The following is a 13,006-nucleotide window of genomic DNA, read 5'->3' as shown; positions in this document are numbered from 1 at the left end:
AGCAACACAAGCTCTTCTCACCGTATCGTAAACTATTACAGCTTTTTCTTCTTCTACGAACGGTTAACACAAAAAAAGTGCTCAATGGCTTACCTGCTTTTTGGCTTTCTCTATTAGTCTGTTCATTTTTTCTTTTGTATCTTTAAACTCTTTAAGAACCTAGCAAAAAACTCCAACCTTTTACAACAAAAAATGTTCCCTGATGTCCATAATATCTTTGGAATAATTTCTATTCTGAAAATGATGAATAGTGAATTTTGATTATGATGTTTCAAAACTGCTCCGATTTCCTATTCATCAAATTCTGAGAGTTCATTTGTGAAAACATTCAACAACTGTTTGAGGTTCTGTGCCAAACAATTTTAAAAAAGTTTATGCTTTCTTCACCTGCTTCTAATGAAAATGGGTTGGATTTTGATTTTTATTGAAGGGTCGAATTAAATTTTACATCGTTGTCCCATAGTTACTAAAATACTTTTGAGAAAGTTCGTTCTCACAAAGACCAAACTTTTTCTCTTGGCTTTTTACCCTCTAAGTTCCAATTTACGGTCTTTTCCAAAGAAACTCCAGCCCTCTTCTCAACATCCTAAAATACCCTTTATTGCAAATTTACTCGTAAGGATTCTTCAAATGATCTTCAATCTGATATAGATAATATAATCAGACATTACAGAATTCGATAAACGAAGCATTGCGTGTTTGGTTTGTAGAACAGAATGGTTCGAAGTTACCATTGAACTTGTCCTGATCTATACATCAAAAGGGTGAGCCGGTAAATGCTGACCGGTAAAGAGTAATTTTAAAAAACGAAATTTTTTACGACATAATGAGCAAAGATAATACAAAATCATATTATATTGAGATTCTTAAATTTTTGTTAATCGCTTTACTTTGTTTTTATGTTTGATCATCTTCTTGAGTGTACTGTGGAGCATTACCCAGATATAGCATCTGCAGAAAGAGAGAAATTTATCCTGTTAACTGTTGTCATATTCTTGCTTATTGTTCGAAAAGGACATTAATCAATAGAACTAAACAATCCTAATGCTTAAAGTAAACAAAGACATATCTCAAGAAATGTTGAATGTAAAAAATGTTCTTTATTCCAACTTGTAAAAATACTTATCAGAAAAACAGTCGACTCCCCTCTCACTAGGACTCATCCCCCCCCCCCCCCCATCATCTGGTCTTATAGCATATATTGTGTCCTATAACTCTAGAGTAATCCTGATACTAGAGAGAGAAAGGCGACTTGAAGAATAACGTGCGATTCGTGCGTGAGGTTAGCGTGTGACTGATCTTAACACAAAGAAACTATACGACTTATACACATATGATTATGAGGTTAAACTATTACGAGGTTACAGTTACGCTAAGCCAACTACACTGGGCTACATTGGCTAGAAGCCTGAAATGTACAAAGTTAGAAGCCTTGATTTCTGATAGTCCTTAAACCCGAACTAGTGTAATGAACTGAATTTGGCGACTGAGGTAATTTGCAAAGCCCAATTGAAAATCTGAGAATGATTATCACATACCTGGTGAAATCAGCATTCATCTCTTTCGAGAATATCCAGTTGACAACTGTGCTACAGTTTATAATTTGCAGGCGAATCAACTTGTCAATGACTATTGTTAACATCTGAAATGAAAGTTGAAGTTTTAAAATAACTGACAATGTTCGTATGAGTCATCGATCTGATAAAAATGGCGCCAAAGGTAATAGGTGTGTAGTTTGATTGATGCATGTAAATAATAGATTGATGTTAAACGATATGACACTTTTCTTCAAACAAAACTCGGCTATTTGAAGAACTATCGGCTCTTTTGAATTATCCAACCAACATTTGCACAAGGCAGACAGTTTCCCTCACATTGGATGGAGAGAGGCTTTCTGCATAAACGGAAGCTAAATGTATGCTCCTACCTACGATCTTATCCTGACTTTGTAACAATGTGAAACAAACGAAGTTAAGCAAAGTCTCTAAAAGATCTGGTTATTTGTGGCAATGACGTCATCCCCACCCCCTTTCTATACTTTCTTTTAAAAAACACAACAAGCAAGGTTTATAACAAGCAAATATCGAGCACCTCACGAGCAGCTCACAGTGCATACGCCTTGAAACTGTGTAGTATTGAAAGCATTCGATAAACATAGATCATTTATTAAGAGAAGTCAATACAGACCAAAAAGCTTAGGGTGAAAATCGAGCAGTTACCTGTGGGTTCCTTAGCCAGAACTCTCTTATGGCAAAAAGACACTGCAACTGTCCATTTGGAGATGTGATCAAAGATTTGAAGATTGAGTTAAACCTGAAAATAAAAAAAGAGATGTCTTACAGAAACACTGCCAAACGGAAGCATCAATAGTGAAGCATTGAAAGTAGAAGCCAAGATTTGCTAGAACGAATAATGGTTTGGTTTGGTCAAAACGTATTTAAAAATTCTCTTTCAAAGCACTGTTGCAAGAGGATTGCAGGGAAAACCTGAAGATGTTTTGTTCTTTTACACTTATTTAAAAACAAACGATACTCCACGAGCAGACTGCTACTGAGCCCCGAGTCTCTTAATATATCTACACCACAAGTGATTTCTTCTCCTCGTTAACAATATGTCCAAGTTAATAAATACAACCATAGGCCTTGAAAGACTACAATCCCGGACAAAAATGTTGAGATAAAATGTAATTTTTGTGATTTTCTACTTTACCTTACCCCTGTAAATTCGAAACCCCATTTCCCCCGAATCAATGTTGGATTTGTAATTCTATCATTCCTCCTTCAAAAACATGCGTTCAACATTGAATTGGGGGTGGGGGAAGTTATTTTTTAAAGGAAAACGAAAATATTAGCTTTCCTTGAAAAGTCTTACATGGATACATGGCTCGATAGCTTGCCCAAAGTTCTTTCCATGTGTCCATCAGCCTAAAATTGTTCAATTCTCATTGCTGTTCTATAAAATATTGCGGTTGACCATTCATTGTTATTTAGCCAAATTAACTTGGATATTGTATATTTAGTATAATTATGTTAACCGGTATATTGTAATTAATCAATTTTATGTTGAAAAAATATTTTGAGTTTGAGTTTTAACCATTTCTGTCCGGGATTGTAGCTGTTTCCTTTTGAGCCGTGTTAGTTGGATTGAGAAAACTTACCATAAAATAGACGGCGGCATGGAATTTTCTCTCTTTATTGGCAGGGAAATCTCCAAGATTCAGTATTGAGGATTAGAATCTAAAATACTTGCTGAATACTCACTTGGACAAAGCACTGTATGTATGACTGATTGACTTAACACCCGCACGCAGAATTGTTAGGGTGGAGATTTCAACTCGAAGCGGAGCAAACGTGCCATCGTCAAGCTGGTTCCCTATAAGATAGAAATTCTTCTCTGAAAAACTTCTCAACCCTACTTTATAAAAACAGCAGTTGTTTTAGGGGCTATTCGGTAATGGGAAACATGTGAAAACATCTGGAAGGGTGTTTCCATGTTTTTAAAGAGTTTTGGGAGATGGGGTGAACGGGTTGAACTAGCCCCCCAGCAGAAAACACATCTGGCCAAGGAAAGACATCGATTTAAAGCTAAAATCAAAACAAGACAACATTGAAATAATACTCTAGTGCAATTGTTAACTGTATAATTATCTCAAGGTTATTTTCAGTTAACAAGCATGACGCAACAACACCGTGCTAACCAATGGTGTATCCTCATCCCATCCTTGACATAATCTTGCGCCTTGCCTTGTCCAGGGTAGGGCTGACCCGTTGTACAGCTAATTAGTACTGTTTCTATATCCTATAGCTTCACACAGTGGCGGATTTAAGGGGGGGCAACTAGGGGCAGTTGCCCCTCCTTCGACGAGTTGAAACAAGTCTGGCGCCCCTTTTTTGGAAAGTGTGCGCTTCTTTTGAAGAATGAGAATCAGGTGAAAACGTTTCTCAGACCGATAGGCTAATTTGCTTCAAGGATTACCTCAAAGTTACGTTGTTTATTCCGAAAATGGATCTGAAATTGTTTTATACAGCGTACTCTCGTCATCAATTTTTGAAAATTTTTCAGCGCCCCAAATACCAACTGCCCCTCCTTCAAGTGTGCTCTGGATCGGCCCCTGGCTTCACAAAGAAAGAATATCCTGTCATTGTTTCGATATCGGGCAAAACCAAAGCACAAACATACCTTCATCATTGGTCAGCATGTAAAAAGACTTTTCTGTATCCGATATTTCGTTGATAATGTTGATTAATCCTTCATTGTTTGTTTTCGATTTGATCGCATTGATGAGCGATCTGACAGTCGAATGTCCAGGCTCATCAGCTATAAAAATATGCAACAACAAATGTCATTTAAAATTCATCCTAACCTACTCCAAACTCGTGCATTTTTGGTCAACTTCGTATAAAGGCTGGTTTCCATAAAACTTAATTCGACGCATTCATCTCAATTCAGGGTCCACTATTATCATGACATTTGAAAAACGAAAATCGTGTTTCATCTTAATTCATCGTAATTCAACAGATTTTGTTAGGAGAATACAAATTTTTTGACTTCTACCAATGAATTACGTTCTAGTAGGATTTCTACCGATGAATTTGGCCGGTTTTCATATAACGGAAATAATCTTAATTGATCGTAGACTCTGAATTGCGATGAAATACGTCGAAATGCATTAATGAAGACCAGCCTTAAAAAGGAAGAAACATAACCAGCCTAGCAAACCTTTTATCAGAAGTAAGAATCAAAACTTGTATTTTATAGAGAAATATCTTGAAAATAAAGTACGACTGAAAAATAATTTGGAAAAGCACGCACTAGCGCCTATCACAAAATTGTGCTAATATCTACTGGAAGTAAGTATTTATAAAAGGAAGGACGTTTAAAAGGAAGTAAGCTTAAAAGGAAGCAAGTTTAAAAGGAAGTAAGTTTAGAAGAAAGTAAGTTTAGAAGGAAGTACGTTTAAAAGGAAGTAAGTTTAAAAGGAAGTAAGTTTAAAAGGAAGTAAGTTTAGAAGGAAGTAAATTTAAAAGGAAGTACGTTTAAAAGGAAGTAAGTTTAAAAAGTAAGTTTAAAAAACAAAGTAGAGGTAACTTACTGCTCTCCGGATCTTCATATCTAAAATTTCCTTGCGGATTTAAAGGCATCAGTGAATACAAGCTTTCTGGAATCTTTTCGATGACATATTGGCGATAATACATTCTAAAGGAGGAAACACATTTAATTAAAACTGATCATTCTAATCGCAAAAGGAATCAGTTAATTGCGAGAGAAAATTGACGAGGAATCAGTTAATCTAAAAAAAATGATGAGGAATCAGTTAATCTCAAGGGAAATTGACGAGGAATCAGTTAATCGAAAGAGAAAAGGAAGAGGAATCGGGATATCGATATAGATACTCATTTGCAGGTGTTGATCGAAAAGTGTGGGACAGAATGAATGCCTAACCTTGTGCAGCGTTCGAGAACCTCGACAATAAATCTGACTTTAGTTGATTGCCTGTCAGCCTGGGCGAATTCACTCCTGGAATACAAGGGAATATAATGCTAATAAATGGAAAGATGGGCAGAATAAAAACATTATAGAACGATGGGACATTAATCTACTCTGTGTCTTCGTGTGAGATTGCCACACGAAACATGTTCAGTGACACTGGCAATCATTCGCACTATTTGTCTCTGAAATAATCTGATTTAAAAAAAGCATCAGTGAAGGAATGATACAATCAGAGACGAAACGATCTTAGTGAAAAAAAGCTAAACGTAAGCAAAGGACCTTACAAAGATCTTTTCTCTATCCCATGAGTAACTTACGAACTACTTCACAACACTACGAACACGAAACCAGGAGAAGCAAAATCTCATCGATCATTAGCTACCTATATAGTTATTCAAATATGGATTACTGTTTACCGGTCTGTCATGGAGTGCTCGATGCTGTCTAAGAGAGTTGTACGCCTTTGATGCATAGAAATGGGCAGTTCTATGCTGCTACTCCAAGTTGCCTGATCGTATTAGGCGTGAAAACTCGGAGTTGCAACTTACAACCGTCCAGTTCTATATACCAAAAGCGTACAAGCAAATATCAATTGATTAGCAGCTTTCCATTGGCCCAAATTTAGCCGTGAAAACAACATGGTGAAGCTGGCCTTGATATTTTTTTAGTTCGGAACAACTAGTGGTGTAAAAAAATACAAAATAGCAGTGTCTTTAAAATAATTGTAGAAATAAGTAGTGTTTGCGATCGTACACCATCTTTACACTTTTAGAACAAACTTATCAAAAACTTAAATTTATCTTAAAATATTGTGTTGATCTTATCTGGCTGTAGCTTGTTGTGCTGGATTTCGCATAGTTGAGATAACCATAAATGAAGATTAACTGTCTCATAACCGATAAAATAAGCACGAGATACAAAAAGAATACTTTCTAACTGCTCGTTATAACATACAATCTCTGCCAAAAGTCTTGGGACACTAACGTCAACTTTCAAAGGCAAATTCAGCCCCCCCCCACCCCTCGTAGAAACAATGTTGATTTACTGTAGAAAATAGAATGGGGTTATTGAGTTAGCTGTTTCTTGTGGATTGTATTATATTTTTCTATACTTTCAACATTATTCTGGGGGAAAAGGGGGACGGAAGTAGTGGTATTCGGGAAAAAAAATGAAAAATAGAAAAGCAGAGCGCAAAATGTTGGGTGTTCCAAGCAATTTTGGCAGTGATTGTAGCAATCCTAACCAGATAAAAGACTTTGTCTACAAAAACCACATATTCGTTTACAAACTTTGCATCAAATGTCATCACTTTGAGAGGGGTTTGAATAAATTACAGAAAATATTTTTACCAGTCGTCCCAAGACCATTTGCATTGGAAGTTGCCAAGATGGTATGTGAACCAGTCGACAAATCTGAAATGGATCAATCAATACTGGATTTTGGATTTTTATGTATTCCTCAAACATAAAAAAATTACATTTTCTAGCATATATGATACATAGATATACTAGCTTGCGTGTCGTGCAATAAAAAGTGACAATGTACTTTAAAATAAGGTGAAATAGTACAAGGAAAATATGAGCGAAATTTAAAAACAAAGTTTCGACCGTAGCATGTTATCATACATGATATAGCTTACAATAACTACGGGATTTGTTCCTAATGTTGAGCCCCGAACAAAGTGTGGAATATAACAAAGCTTAGCCCTCGGTCGTGGTTTAAGAGATCCCACAAAGAGATCAAATTTGAAGGCTCCACTAATTCTTATATTCTGTTGTAGAAAATGCAAAATTGTTAGCTAACGTTTACGTTTTTTGAAAACCTGACACATTTTAGTGGCCAAAACTGCTCTAACACCTCTTACGATATCAAGGGGTGCGCGTAGTGGTAAAAAATTTAAAGGCACTTTGTCCCGACGAAATTTCGATGGCCATTTGAATTTCCCATTGGCTGGACTATACAATAGACCTATTGTTACGCAACCAATCGGCAACGTAAGGCTAATTCTCTATTTTTCTAGATCGTAAACGCGCTGTAAAGCCTATTGTTAAATCTGAAAGGTTGACTGACTAGACACAGTGCCGTTAACCTTATACACATTAAACTGACTTACCGATCAATGCACGTGACATTCATCGAATCGAGTCGGTCAAACAAGAGCTCTACAGCATGTGCTACCTATCAGGTTGGTTAAAGGAAAAGAAGAAAACAAACACGTGGAATTAGGTGGACTACTGATAGATCCCTTCATTGCTAATACCTTAAGATGCTATTAAAGATAAGCTGCTCAATCGATGGATAATCGAATGCACCTCTGTTTTTGAGGCCTAAGGCACCGTTTACACGAGCCCGGGTTGGCTGCCACCCACCTTAGAGGGTCAGCCAGTCTATAGTTAAATTACTTCAAACGTTTACATGATAATAGCAGTCAACCTGGGTCAACCCGTCTTGCCGGGTAACCCTTGTCCAGGGTAGGGCTGACCCGCTGAGATGCTATAAAAGATTAGCTTCTCAACGGTTGACCAATAAAATGCGTAAATTTTTTTACAGGAGCATGTTGACCTGAACCAGAATGGAATCTAGCCAGGGTTCGTGTAAATGGGGCCTAATTTTTGGTCAACACTTTGGAATTCAGCATGCTACCAAAAGAAAAAATTCTATCACGGCTAACCCCTTGAGATGCTGTAAAAGATAAGCTGCTCAACCGATGGCCAATCAAATGCATCTCGCTTTTTTATGTTTAATTTTCGAACAACACTTGGGAATTCAGCCTGCTACCCAAAGGAATATTGTCTACAGTGACACATAGGAAAAGTCTATTTGAAAATTTATCTGTAAATCACTAGGGAGGATTCTAGAATACTAAATGTTCAAAGGGCTGCCATTAAGATAATTAGCTGTACCTGTTTCTAATTGCCTAGCTTTGAACCAATATCTAACTTGCTTAAATTGTAATCATTTTCAGATAACCATATATCGAATCGGAAGTTCCCAAAAAAGGTGTAAATAAATTATTATTATCACAGTTTAGAGTTTGAGAGCAAATGTAGGCTAAAATAAAGGAAATGTCGTATAAGAAATAATGAAGAAAAAATCCAGAAATCATCTTAAAAAAACTTAGCAAGGATACAACTCCTGGAAAAGAATTTGGTTGCAACTTGCATAATTCAATGGTGAGCGAGCCATAGAACAATGGAATATGCTGCGGCTGTGGAAGGCGGAGGAGATTGCCAAGAATAACCTAGAAAAAGAACCAAAAGATTGCTAAGATACACAATAAACGAGATATGGATATCAAAGCTTGAAAAATGACTTAAAGAAACAAGAAGGTCGAATAGCAAATTGCTTTGAAACAATTGAAACATAAGAAAACTGCTATCTGTATTCCAGGTCATAGCAAGGAACGATCCTTCCCAAAAATGTTTGTGCTTATACACAAGGTCTTTACAGTTTCAAAGATACTTACAATATTGTATAATAATTACACGAGTTTCAGGGTCAATCTAGCCAGGATTGGAAACATACACACTTCTTATGAAGGAATTGTCATTTGATGACGTCATTAATGACTTGGAGAGTTAGTTAAACCCTGGAGTTGTCAATCATTGAAGGTGTATACTGTTGTGTTTCTACTAGGTTTGACAAGGATTGTGAAACAGAAAGATAAGTGGATACAACCCGTTAGAGCAACTAGTAACATGTTGGTTACAACATCGCCTCATGAATTGATCGTGAACCATTCCACACAGCCTTTCCATACAGTCATGAACCATTATTAGGCCTTAACAGAAACACTCCACAGAAAAACAAACTTACTTCCACAATGATGTGTTCAAGAGGCACTTTCCCTTTCATGTAATAACTCAGTAACTGGTTTGCACTGCAATAAAGAAACACTCTTCTTACGAACTACATTATACATCATCTACCTTCGTATATATTATCGTCGTTCTGAATTCGTATGAAGAAAGGGAAATTTGGAAAGTGTACCGATTCAAAGCTTAGCTCAATCAAATAAGAATTGTGACTACGAGTCAAGATAACCCAAGGCAAGCAACCAATGTCGCCAAAATTGAAATTGGATGAGATTAATTCACATGGGACTCTTGTGCTCAAAGAACAAGCTGGCACCCTGTTTGTATCATGGGCTTTTGCAGCAGGATTTACATAGTTATAAGCCAATATTTTTAGTAATTGAGACACCTATAGATATCTAATGGGTCTTGTGCAAGGCATCTATCATTCTTAAAGAACAGTACCTCAGATTTTAAGAAAACTCTATATTTATTGATTGGCGTATAAGGAGAGTACATCAAGCATATCATGATTATAAAATTATGAAAAATACTGTAATTAAAAATCAGGAAAGAAAGTATACATTGACACTGTCATCTCTCGAAGCAGGAAATCTGAAACATTACTAGCTAACATAATTGATGAATTACTTGAAACATTTAGAAAACAGGTTACGGTTTTGCCTGACATTTGGAGGCAAAGAGGTTCCAGCAGAAAACTGTGATCCTAAGGCAAAGCCAGCCAAAACAAGGGAGTGCAAAACTAAACGATGTGCCACAAACTGGAAAGTTGGCCCTTGGGAAGAAGAAAGTAGACTTTACCATTCGTTTTTTGTCTCTTGAAACTAACATGGTAATGTCTCAGAGAATTGGTTTAATCTTCCGCCAGATTTTCTGCTGTTTTGTCCCTGTCTTCCTATACGGAAGTAGCCAGATACAGGAAAATCTTCGCAAAAATCGTTAAATGAAAATTGCTTTTGGAAAATTTGGCAACCGTGTCCCTTAAAGAAAAGGTTCGAAACTACATAGATATTTCTTGCATCATCTTGAAGTTTATAAATGCCTTACTTCTTAAGAAAATCCATAATCATGGCAATATGTTGTGGATATGATTAAAATCATAACATTATGATCCCCCGCTAGTGTTTTTGTTTGAACTGAAAGAAGATTTGTTCAATTCCAGTGCTCTTCTACATGTGGAAATAGTGGCTTTAGAAAGCGAGTCGTCAAATGCATGTTCATGGCTGGTTCAAAAATTACCAAAGATGAGCATTGCCGACACATTACAAAGCGAACACCACGCAGATCAGAGCCTTGCAATCGAATTAGATGCGTAAAACGTAAGTTTTATAAGGAGACTTATCTAATAATGAAAATTCGACCAGAAATGTTCAAGACAATTTTTAGTGTTTCCGAGCATAAACAAATATAGGTATTATCTTATTTTGAAGTATCACGAAGTTTGATGTAAATTTAAGAAAATGATTGCACGTGTTTCTGATCCTGATTATGTGTATTCTAAATTAATAATGCTTCACTGTATATTTTTAACTTTAGGCCTTTTTTGTTTGCTTGTATACTTAAGAAAATTACTGTTTACTGGTCTGTCATAAAGTGCCAGATACTTTATGGGCAGAGCTGTACGCTGTTGACTGCATTAGGCGTGAAACTCGGAGCAGCAACTTAGAACCGTCCTGTTCTATACACCAAATATCATACTTCTCTTGCAGACGTCTGTAAAGATGTTTACAAGTACTGTGGTCTCGTCATAGCACAGGGATATTGCAAGCTTGAGTGGGCAAAGAGGAGCTGTTGCGTCACATGTGGTAAACAATTTTAAAAGTAGAATATACCAATAGATACTTAGAGGTAACATGAATATTCGCATCGCCTGCGACAAGATCAGCCACGCACATCGCATAGGTATCTTATGATCTTTGTTGTGCAGAAAATGAATGCATCTTACAAAGACGAGAGCTGTAGGTAGACGGTGGATAAGCCATTTTTGAATTGTGCAAACAGTCCTCCTTATCTTCCTTATCCTGGTAACTATCCCAGTATGTTCCATTGTTAAACGCTTCTTTCTCATCTATGTTGTGCTCAATATTGGGGGTTTTAGGGGGCAGTAAAAGTGATGTCATTTGAGTTTTGGGTGGGGGCAATTTCCTCACAAATCAGTGCAGTTAAAAAAAACTGAAAAACGGCCTAGTTATAAAGTATGTTTCGCAAGATAATGGGATGAAACTCTTTTAAAAATTTTCTGGGAATGAAATAAGATGAGGGGCTGCAAGTCGACTTTAAAAGTTTTCTCCAAATTTTGGGTCTCATTAAGAAATGTACCAAAAGCTGCAATTTGTTGTTACACTCCCTGTAACAAAAACCAAATTAGCAGTGCGAATTTGTCTACTTCAAAAATATTTGAAATTTCTAATCAATATAAGATTTGATTACATTTTCAGTAAATGGACCCCCGTGCTTGCAACATTTTCGATGTTGCAGCATTTTAGTTATGGCATCTCTCGTCTTTTTGTCAAAATGCATCATTTTCTGTAGAGAGAAACCGATATCATGTTTAAATTATGTGAATAAATATTTTTGTGAACGAAAACGTTTTTAGAGTAAATTTGTAAACTTTGTGAGACATTTTAATGTGCGATATTTTCTATGTTTTACTATTTTATTAGAGCTTTTCCCTTTATTTATTTATTTTGTTAGCTACATTGGGTCTGGTTGGGTAGCTTTGCACCAGTTGTTAAATATTTAGCAATGAAGTATTAATATAAGACATTATATGGGGCACTTTGGGGTGACGAAGGAGGGAGCAGTTTTCTAAACACAAACGTCTATGCTAGCGAGAATCAAAACATTTTTTTTCAATACTTATGGCGTTCGCTTGAAAGGCCTTACCTGTGATGGCTGAAAAAAGCATAATTGCATGTTCACGGTGAAATCGTTAATTCAAATGTTACTTTGAAATGGCTTTATTTATCAAACGTTTCCCCTCCTGCAAGCGTTTTTCGCCGGCAATAGATGCCAAAAACCCGAAGCCAATCGTCTTAGGCCTGCACTTCTAGAACACACTTAGGCACTGCACTCCATTAATGATGTGTGGCTAAATTTTAGCTTGGTGTTGTTTAGGTAAAGTACGATACGAATGTTGAATTAATTGTAGAACATTTTTCTTTTACGGTTCTTTTAGAACTCAATGGTATATCTCGGAGATAAAATTGTATTCCTAGTTACAATTAACTAAACATTAATAGTTATTGTTTCTTACTGTTTTCTTGGTGGTAGAATTAAATTGTTTTTGTAATTATTTAGTGTTTTTGTCGATTCTGCAAAATTTTCTTGCTTCATTCTCTACGCCTACGATGAACCTACAGTTTGTTACTCTCCAAATGGTTATAGCAGGAATATCGTTTTAACATGGGAAGTTGAAATCGAAAGACAATTAATCGAAATCGAAAGACAAAAAAGAAAGACAAAAAAGAAAGACAAATTCTAACAACAGGAAAAGCAAAATATCAGGGAAGGGTGAAAGCTGATATCGACTCTTTTTTGAAGAAATATTTCCTAAATTGAAAGACCTAAAAGCAATTTAGAAAAATTATGGTGAATAATTTATTAGCAGTACAAAATTAAAAGATGCTTTAAAATAAAAGCAAATTAAGCAATTTGTACTCTTGGGATATTGTTTTGTAACATCTGATCTTAAATATTTT

General features: G+C 36.1%; 2 protein-coding genes across 3 annotated transcripts in view; one reads left to right on the top strand and one right to left on the bottom strand.

The window, feature by feature from the left end:
• Window positions 1–9,501, bottom strand: part of LOC135687796 (nuclear cap-binding protein subunit 1-like) — a 55,347-nt gene extending 45,846 nt beyond the window's left edge. For both annotated transcript variants that reach the window (XM_089114589.1, XM_089114590.1), the window contains exons 1-12: window positions 9,307–9,501; window positions 8,621–8,731; window positions 7,604–7,668; window positions 6,840–6,902; window positions 5,443–5,517; window positions 5,093–5,196; window positions 4,180–4,317; window positions 3,261–3,372; window positions 2,220–2,313; window positions 1,539–1,642; window positions 891–951; window positions 94–159 (exon numbers count right to left, since the gene is read on the bottom strand). In XM_089114589.1, the coding sequence (XP_088970715.1) occupies window positions 94–159; window positions 891–951; window positions 1,539–1,642; window positions 2,220–2,313; window positions 3,261–3,372; window positions 4,180–4,317; window positions 5,093–5,196; window positions 5,443–5,517; window positions 6,840–6,902; window positions 7,604–7,668; window positions 8,621–8,731; window positions 9,307–9,345 (1,032 nt within the window). In that variant the 5' untranslated portion in view covers window positions 9,346–9,501. The remainder of the gene's footprint in view (window positions 1–93; window positions 160–890; window positions 952–1,538; window positions 1,643–2,219; window positions 2,314–3,260; window positions 3,373–4,179; window positions 4,318–5,092; window positions 5,197–5,442; window positions 5,518–6,839; window positions 6,903–7,603; window positions 7,669–8,620; window positions 8,732–9,306) is intronic.
• A 410-nt stretch (window positions 9,502–9,911) lies between these two features.
• Window positions 9,912–12,617, top strand: LOC148957815 (ADAMTS-like protein 1). The gene is made up of 3 exons (XM_089114592.1): window positions 9,912–10,091; window positions 10,468–10,624; window positions 11,015–12,617. Exons 1-3 carry the CDS (start codon window positions 9,927–9,929, stop codon window positions 11,122–11,124), a joined length of 432 nt encoding a protein of 143 aa, XP_088970718.1. The 5' UTR covers window positions 9,912–9,926; the 3' UTR covers window positions 11,125–12,617.
• The last annotated feature ends 389 nt before the right edge of the window (window positions 12,618–13,006 follow it).

The sequence above is a fragment of the Rhopilema esculentum genome, chromosome 20 (genome assembly GCF_057945365.1).
Source record: "Rhopilema esculentum isolate cy_ngs chromosome 20, ASM5794536v1, whole genome shotgun sequence".
In the NCBI taxonomy this organism is placed as follows: Eukaryota; Metazoa; Cnidaria; class Scyphozoa; order Rhizostomeae; family Rhizostomatidae; genus Rhopilema; species Rhopilema esculentum.
This window is presented reverse-complemented; position numbering and strand designations above follow the sequence as displayed.